At 34.7% G+C, this 8994-nt stretch overlaps 2 protein-coding genes and 1 non-coding gene across 6 annotated transcripts; 2 read left to right on the top strand and 1 right to left on the bottom strand.

Moving 5' to 3' along the window:
* The first annotated feature begins 426 nt into the window (after nt 1-426).
* Nucleotides 427-510, top strand: Trnal-cag. Its single transcript has one exon. It is a non-coding gene; the product is annotated as a tRNA-Leu (tRNA).
* Nucleotides 511-1940: 1430 nt separating this feature from the next.
* Nucleotides 1941-4485, top strand: LOC107263083 (BRISC complex subunit FAM175B). 3 transcript variants are annotated; one of them, XM_015729918.2, is made up of 7 exons: nt 1941-2049; nt 2234-2391; nt 2547-2637; nt 2715-3027; nt 3087-3227; nt 3334-3682; nt 3773-4485. In XM_015729918.2, exons 2-7 carry the CDS (start codon nt 2305-2307, stop codon nt 4268-4270), a joined length of 1479 nt encoding a protein of 492 aa, XP_015585404.1. In that variant the 5' UTR covers nt 1941-2049; nt 2234-2304; the 3' UTR covers nt 4271-4485. The 3 variants fall into 3 exon arrangements, with proteins under 3 accessions (XP_015585404.1, XP_024936235.1, XP_015585403.1); XM_015729917.2 differs by having other exon boundaries at nt 2015-2144; XM_025080467.1 differs by lacking the exon at nt 3087-3227 and having other exon boundaries at nt 2014-2144.
* A 764-nt stretch (nt 4486-5249) lies between these two features.
* LOC107263082 (Hermansky-Pudlak syndrome 1 protein homolog) lies at nt 5250-8474 on the bottom strand. Of its 2 annotated transcripts, none has more exons than XM_015729916.2 (8): nt 8004-8474; nt 7648-7913; nt 7110-7594; nt 6415-7042; nt 6054-6198; nt 5880-5993; nt 5717-5802; nt 5250-5620 (listed from the first exon to the last, which is right to left on the bottom strand). In XM_015729916.2, the coding sequence occupies exons 1-8, from the start codon at nt 8121-8123 to the stop codon at nt 5443-5445; spliced, it is 2022 nt and encodes a 673-aa protein (XP_015585402.1). In that variant the 5' UTR covers nt 8124-8474; the 3' UTR covers nt 5250-5442. The 2 variants fall into 2 exon arrangements, with proteins under 2 accessions (XP_015585402.1, XP_024936234.1); XM_025080466.1 differs by having other exon boundaries at nt 7110-7348.
* Nucleotides 8475-8994: the final 520 nt, after the last annotated feature.

The raw sequence follows: 8994 nt of genomic DNA, 5'->3' as shown, positions 1-8994 counted from the left end.
TGCTAGAAATATATATACATATATATTTGTCTCCTGAAACATGCGTTGGATATTTTGGGCGAGCAAGGTTTGCGCGCCGTTCGCTGCTTCTGCTTCGTTTCTCTGTGCTTACCGATTGACTTTATTTCGACTAGTTAGCAGGTTACGTAATTTTGTGACGTAGTACATATGTAATTTGTATGTTTCTTTTTCTTTGACGCAGGGAAATGTGAATCTTTAAGTTTTTTTTTATATTTTATCATGATATTCATACTAGAGCTAAATTCAATGAACCACATAAGGTTATTTACTTCGTAAGTTCATCTGCTCTGTATCTTGACCTCTTTTAACGTATCATTATGCTGAGCTCTATTGGTTGATATAATCGGTTGATATAAGTATGGGAGAATTGGTTGAAAATTGTCTTGAAAAATAACGTATTTCAGAGTCAGGATGGCCGAGCGGTCTAAGGCGCTGCGTTCAGGTCGCAGTCCACTTCTGTGGGCGTGGGTTCGAATCCCACTTCTGACAAATATTTTGTTTTATTTCAGCTTTGGTAAACTTTAGTTCTTTCATGGAAATATTTCTGGATTGGTAGGGGTTATTCCGTTATGTTCGGTGACAGTCGCTAATGATATGCCTATTTCGATTGTTTGGTCAAATGTGTTTAGTTAAATGTCACTCATTAAAAATAAATTAATACTGAATATAAAACCAGGATTTAATACAATCGATAAGAATTCATGGTGAGACTATACTTAAGAAGACTATAGAGCTTTAGCAACCATCTTGAATCGTTACTCATGACAAAATCGCGAAGAACAGATTTTTAATGGTTTGATGCACTCGTGTAGCTCACCGGACGTACAGTGCAAGTTAAAAAATTAATTATATTTTAGTTTCAAATGGATTAATTCGAAACTAAATAAAAACATTTTACATGACAATTTCGATGCGGAATAACAACAGATTGTATGTATGTATATCGGAGAAATTACATCGACTTCTCTGTCAATTTCGACATGGCTCTAAAGTATTGCTTAAATGAGTGTTGGTCATGTAGAATATACGTCGACGCGTATACTTGAAAAGAAATATATTTTCCAAAACTGTATCCTTTACATTTGAAGACCCGAGATAGACATTCGGGCTCGATTAGATATTTAAATAAACATAATGCGTAACCCTTATACGTATGTACATCGATTTTTTTATCATGATCATACTCAATGCATCATTCATTTTTTAAATTAGAGGTTTCATTATTCTACATTTTAGTAATCCATTGTTATTCAATCATTGAAGTCCTTTGAATGTAACACTCGTGAGCAGATAGAACACATTGCAGTTTAGAATATTAAGACACAGGTACTAAAGATTATACAGGTAGAGGAATAACAGTCGATAATGTATTTCTTGCTTAAACAATCCGATTGAAATCAATAGAAACCGAGAAATATCCGATTAAATAATAATCGGATTTATTTGGGGAAATCGGAAACATTTGAATTCCGATTGAAAATTGTTTGGAATGAATAGATTATCGTGTTCAATTCGATTTTATTGGCGACTACACCTTAAACAATAATTTTTTAATTGAAATTATTGGGAATTTTATTCATTCTCAGTAATAAATATATATAAGATATGATAAGAAGTTTTCTGATGTACAAATCTGATTACTTCCGACTATTTTCAATCGTTTTTAATCAATTTCTTAAAGCAAAGTTATTAAAATACTCTGAGAATAATGGAACTCGATAAACGAGGTATAAATCAATTTCATTTTAAAAATTTCCGGGCATAGAATAATTGCTAGATATGAAAATCTAATGTCAGATAACACGTGCAGGTACATATATACATATACTAGATAGCTGCGGTTCACGGACAGCGTTGGAGATAAGGATAGATAAGTAATATTACATGAGATATCGAATTATTTGTGTACTCGAGTAAATTACTATGTTTTTCATATAAATGACATCATGTCTTTCCACGTGTAACGTAAATATGTATTTTTATTGTAGAAAGAAAAACTGAATGTCCGTATTTCAACGACGCAATAAAGTATGCAGTAAATATATGTATAAGTATAGTATACTGTTAGAAAACAAGTATTCGCTTGTTTTACCTCGCTTCACGAAAAGTTCCTCTATCAACGTGTAATCAAGATTCTTATAATATCCTAATATTTCCATGCTTAAGAACATGTCTTATGTTGATTATGATACTTGAAACTTTGCAATTACAGGTATGCATTTATGTGGAATAAGGAATAAAGCCAGGGACTGTTAGTGGCGTTCAATCCGTTCAACTGTCAACATGGCGGATTGCGGTTTACTCGTCACGATTTCTGGAGCTGCTCTATCACTTCTATTTTACGAAAATGTCCGTAGCGTCGGCGATCAGGTATATTTCAACACCTCTCCGGTTTGATGATAATGATTACATACATACGCTTCAAGGCATATGCTGTCTTCGATTGTTATGACGTTCGACTCTAACCTTCATCTATTTACACTGTGTCAAAAAGTTGAAAAGTCTCTTTTACTTATTATGTGTAGATGGGCTTTCTTCTGGGTGAAGCACTTGTATTTCTTACCAAGAAAGTTACTGATTCTGACAAACAAGTTGAATATGTGAGGATACACATTGGTAAGTATGCATTAGGAGTTTTAGATCGTTTTATGAATAAGTATGGATAACTGTCAAATTCATTTATGAACTTTTAGATGTTGATACAGTTGTCACATGCCCGTCAGCAGATTTGCTACATGACTCCACTGGTAAAATAAACAAGGAGAAACTGAAAAACTTTGTTCGTGACAAAAGTAAGCAGGTTGTAGGATGGTTTCGATTCAGGCAAAACAGCTCTCTTGTACCTACGTTGAGAGACAAGGTGCTACATAAGCAGTTTGCCTCTCATTTTACCAGTGGAACAGCTTCGACAGAGGAAAACTTTGTGGCTTGCTTTCTGAATACCTCAGTCTCTAATATGGGTGGTACTCATAAGTTCAGACATGTTTTCTTGCATCACAAAAGAGGGTAAGTTTAGAGGATATATCATTATTCTATTTATCAGTGCAAAACATAAAATATTACAGGGTATTTGAACCAGTACCGATGAGGATAAATAATTTAGGAGCCGATGCATCCCGTCATGATGGTTCAGATTATAAGCCTATTCCATTAAAGAAACGATCAGAGGAACCTGACGCTTTTAGTAAAGTTGTTGATTCTTTAAAGTGTGTATATCTTTATTACTAACAAAATTAAGATTCGCCTTTAATTTTCTTAAAACAGTCAATGTCAATTAAGTTCTTTAATATATTAACAGAGACATATTTTCAGTTTGGACCTCTTAAAAACACCAGGTGTGGAGCTAGTAACAGCCATTCAAAAAGCTGCAGAGCGGCATTTAAACGCTTTAATACCAAAAGTATGCGAGTCTGATCGAGAAGTTGCGGATTTGGAAAAGCAAGTTCGTGATCTGCAGGCCAAGATACTTACCTGGAATGCTCCGAGCAAAATAGAGTTAAATGACAATGCATTGGCTATTAAAACTAATTTTCCCGCGGGAAAAGAATGGGATGATGATGGATACATTAGATGTAAAAAGAACGAAGATCCTGTTTTAAGGAATACCGCCAGCGCTATATTGCATAATGACTTGGGACCGACCAAATATCCGACGACCATTGTACGTTTATCAAATCTATGCATTGTTCACATTTACCTTATACAGACTAACAACATATTATAATTATAATTTGTCTATCTTTTGCCACAGGGTCAACCAATAGCTATTGGAAAACAAAAAAATTCAATAGGCATAAATGTTAAAAATACAAATCAAGACAGGGAACGGGCAAAAAATATGGCAATTGGAAAAGATATACAAGGTTGTACAAGCCATGACCCATTTGCAAATATCGTGAATGAAATGCAAATGGAAATTGCTGATTCTGTATCAAATAGGACTAGACGTGCGACGGCTTCAGCAGGTCCCGGAGTCGCACGACCAGTATCCAAGATCGATACGAATGAACTCAGTATTGCTAGAAGTAAAGGTCGAGGTAATTATGAATCAAATCCAGGAACAAAAAAACCAAGACGTACAACCTTACCGAAAGTTGTTCTGGAAAAATCTGGAAACTCACAGACTCTGGAACAAGAGCATAACGAACCTAACTCCGTGCAAAACCTTCCTATAGGGACGATCTCTTACAGTCAGGCAACAAAAAAGAATGTTGATACTTCTCGCGGATTAACTGATTTACCAGAATAGTGATAATTTTAGGATTCTCTTTGGATGTCATTTACGCGAAGTTATCTCTAAGTCATCACCAAAAGTGTAAGGAAATACTTAAAATTGTTCCACAGTTTCCGGTCATGCTGCATGCAATAAAGCGTGTTTAAGTTTTTGCACAGCAGCTTTTAATTTTTAACTCTATTCAATGTAAATATTCCTCAATCAAGAATATATTAAGTTATACCACTCAACTTGCGTGTACTTTTAATAATCTATCTTAATTGTTTTAACAATCTCATTGATATTACAAATAATGTTCGCTGAGGAATTCAGTCTACATCCCTCACAATTTGTATTTATTAACGTAATCATTGAGGCTATACGCAGTTAAGTTAGAGTATGATGACCTGCGCAAATTTTATGGTATTACCTAATGATTAATATTTGATTTCAAATTTGAAATCGTAAATATCTATAAATGATCACGTTTCTTTCAGTCTATTTATACTTTATGAAACACTATATATTTTTTAATAAGACATTAATGACTTAATTCAGAAAGATCAGTGAGAGACGAGTGAAAAATAGCAATTAAGTCAATACTGATATAAATAAGCATCTGTGCTTATATCGTGACATTGGAGTACCTACTTACATCTAAAGTTTTTCCATTCCTATATTTATTTCGAATCATGATTTTGCGATTCTGAATACAATATTCTTGTAACTATATTTACCAAGAGTTATGTTATATTTACTACTACTTGTCACATTTTCCCATTATTATCTATTATATTAATCATTTAACTTCCGTAGCGTTGTTGAGTGAACTGTGATTAAAAAACATGAAGTGTTTATTTTGGTACTCGGTTTAATGACTCATTATCCGTGACTTATTGGAGTTGATAATTTTTCATTTTTTACAATTTCTATCTACGGCGTATGTATATGGAAACATATTAAAAAGTTGGATACACAAAGAAGTAGACAAGCAGGGTTTGATATGCTGGACATGTTTATGGAAGCATAAGACCTTTTTTTAATGGTAGTTTGTAAATACTGCAAGGATACAGGAGTTATGGAATGCTTAAATAAACCTCGCACCTAATTATATTGCCGTATGAACAATCTCATTGCCAAGGCTGACACCGTTACACTCATAACAATTACATTAATGGAACACGAAATATTGGGTGGAGGCAATTTGATTAAAGAATGTCTGCTGGATTATTAGGTAATCCTGTAACCTCCCAAATAGTAGCTGCAAGTCTTCTTGAATGTTCTAGGACGCATGAGGACGTCGCTAAACCTAGATGCACACAATACAATTCGTAGACGCGTATTTTATTTGGAGAGAGCTTTGGAAAACATGCCTCCACGAGTTTTCTGTGAAAATAGATAAATTATTTTATTAACATACACGCCGTAAGCTCGTTGATACCTGTACAATACATTAAAAAGTTAAATCAAATATTTGCAAACCTATAATAATCTCCGCAAAGTATTCCAGGTATGGGAAAGGTCTTCATTATGTGATTTAAATAGGCCTTGGATTTAAGCGGTGAACCCTTTAAAACAATGATCTTTAAAATTGTAACTTATTATTATGAAACATCGTTAGATAAATCAATTTCCTCATACACACCGAACTATCTTCGAACCATAAAAAGTATGAATAATTAAATGTCGTATCTTTCCACATAACTGCCAAATGCCCCTCTTGCAAATGTGATCTACTATTTTCGACCATTGCCCAAATCTGGAAATAATATTAATAAATTAATTTCATATATTTTACATACTGCTGCTATTTCCTTACCTTTTTCGTGGTGAGGGCTAAAGTTTCTGGATTGGTAAAATCTAACGTTGGCGTTGTTAGCCTGTGCGTTGTCCTGTCAATATATATGAAGTGCACAAGGCCCGGAAATTCTTCCAAATATTTGTTGATCGTTAGGGAAGTTCTCGTACATAACATGACATTAAGGACAGATATTCAGTAAGCAGTAAAATAAAATATAGCAAGCAAAGACAGTCGATTATGAATGTTATACACAGTTTCAGAGTACAGCATATTTAATATTTCAAACATGTATAATGTGTAGAACATCCAAGGCTACGAGAGAACATAAAGACTTTCAAATCATCATAATGCATGATACACATATATTATTAAAGGATATGATCCAAGAGTGAAATTCTTGAGAGCCTTGACTTTAAGGAAATCACTGAAGTCATTAAGTTTTTGTCGCACCAGTCTGCTTACAGTGACTATCACATCTGTACCTTGTTTCAAAAAATTGTTATCAAAACAAGTCAGTCGAAATAGCTCCTTCATAGTCTCGATAAAGCCTGAGGTATTGGATTCGATTTGAAGAATTGATTCCGGATCTCTTGATTTTAACAGATCCATGTATTTCTTACGCACAAATTCCCATTTCACTTGTAATCTTCTTTGGCACATGTCTACGTCGTTACTGACATGTGCTCGATTCTTTTTTATCCCATCTAAAGCTTTTTTTAGTGCTCCATCTAAATTATCAAATGCTGGTCTCAATTCGTCTATGTCTCTCTGAAGTTGTAAACCATTTATGATATTCAAATGATAAAAACTGTCATAGAGTCCAGATGATGTGGCCAAGTTCGTCACTTCTACTATAGTTACTAGGTTTATACCTTCTGATAATTCAGAAATATGTATTGCATTGGCTGTATAGCCACGTTCAGATCCCAGAAGGACCAGTTGACTATAAAGACCATCTTCAGCAAACGAATATAGACCTTCACTCACAGAAGAGTCTCTAGAATCACCTAAAGTGCAATTATATTTGTCAATATTAAAATGGAAGCTTGCTCGCTTCGATTCTCAAATATTTACCGAATAGTTTAGTAATGTCCTCAGAGGTAGGATTGGCTAACTTTGTTGTAGCAGTGAAGGAATGTCTTTCTTCTTCCTTACCCGAAGGACTGCTTTGTGGTAAAAGAAAATCATCATCCTCATCATCAGCATTATCTTTGAATGTGTCAATTTCAGTGCCTTTTCCTCTTCTATTGGCAACCCAGCACATTAATACCATCAATAAGATATCTGATGCACTCAGATCTTGTGCATTTTTACTTGAATATAAAGATAAAAATTTGTGTTCTACTAAAATCAGTACATGAACATTTGAAAATTCTGATTGCGTCTTTAATTTATCTGAGGCGTCGTGAAGAACTTTTAATGTCGTAGAAGCTAGATCAGCATTAACTGATAGCTGTTCTACTGCTTCCATTAAGACACTTTGCTCAGAATTCCTCAAATGAATCCAAGCATCTAATAATGAAGATACTAACGATACCTTTTGTTTACTGGATTTCAATCTGGAAGCAAATCAGTTTAAAATTTGCTGTTTTAACTAGTTATCCTAACTTACATAGTTACGTCTGGTCCACAGAGATGCCTAACAATTGATACACAGACCCCTAGAGTTCTTTTCATAAGCGCTACATCCTCTATAGCAATATACATAAATGTATATCCCATGAAATCGTCAAATACCATATTGGTACCATCTTGGCAACGTACTGATGTATATGAATTGCCAAACTGAGAAGCCATAATATTCTGTGATGTTACAATTGGGGAAAACAATTGTATTATAATATTTGGACTTAGTTTCTGGTCGCATTCACCATCCATCTATTAAAAGTAAATAAAATACAATATATTTTAAAAAAGCGAGACTAATATTTTCTCAACATTTTATAATAGGATTATGTAAACACATACCTTTCCTTCAACTACTAGTCCTTGAATTTTTGCAAGTTTCTGAATGTGTTTAGTAAATTTCTTGTTACATTTTGTAAACAGCACGTCGTTTAAATGATCGAAAATTAATATTCCTCTCATTTTGGCTGCTCCAAATTTATCTGGACACTATAGTTTCTTATACAATGTTCTCTAACATAACTGAATAAATTTAATTTAGAACTATTCTGTGATTATCAACGTATGTTGTGACAGTACTTATCTAATGCATTTATTTGCAGTCATTACTAATTCTGACGTTTCGCAAAATAATGGAATGTAAGATAAAAAGGGAATGATTCCGTAACAGAATCGGATATGCTTACTGGTGTAGTGCCCAGATGATATTCTGTGGCATTACCTATGGCATTACCATACTTCGGTTAAGTAGATACCTCAGAGATCTGTAGGGAGATGCACAACGCCAGAGATCAGTAGGGAGATGCACAACGCTACGATTTTCGGCGATACAAAAATCGTGGCACTAAATCATAGCGGTACTGAAGCCGACCTCTTCATGCCAACTTGTTACTAGTGTAAGAGCCACGTCACGAATTCGAGTACAGAGATCAGTAGGGAGATGCACAACGCTACGATTTTCGGCGATACAAAAATCGTGGCGCTAAATCATAGCGGCGAGTCCGGAAGTAGGATATTGTGATCATCGCCTCCGTCGACAATACGAATCCCGTCGTAGCCGAGCTAAACGGGAACACGGACGCGTAGCTTGGCGGGCAGAGGTTCTCCGCTACTCACCGCTGTTTCCCAAAGCAACCCTTAGAACGAGCTCGGGAACTATAGAACTTCTCAACAACTGTTGAAAAAGCCTATTGTTGAAATATTTTTATCCGACATTAATAAGTGCAATTTTGTGGGACATTTTTTACTGCTTTTCTATTCGGCTGAATAGTATTTAATATGAGTTCAATATTTTTTGTGAGAGAAATGCACAGCACTCCTGTACTTGGCATAG

This window comes from Cephus cinctus, unplaced genomic scaffold (genome assembly GCF_000341935.2).
Source record: "Cephus cinctus unplaced genomic scaffold, Ccin1 Ccin1_scaffold0132, whole genome shotgun sequence".
Classification (NCBI taxonomy): Eukaryota; Metazoa; Arthropoda; class Insecta; order Hymenoptera; family Cephidae; genus Cephus; species Cephus cinctus.
Note: the sequence above shows the minus strand (reverse complement) of the source record. Positions and strands in the feature narration are given on the sequence as shown.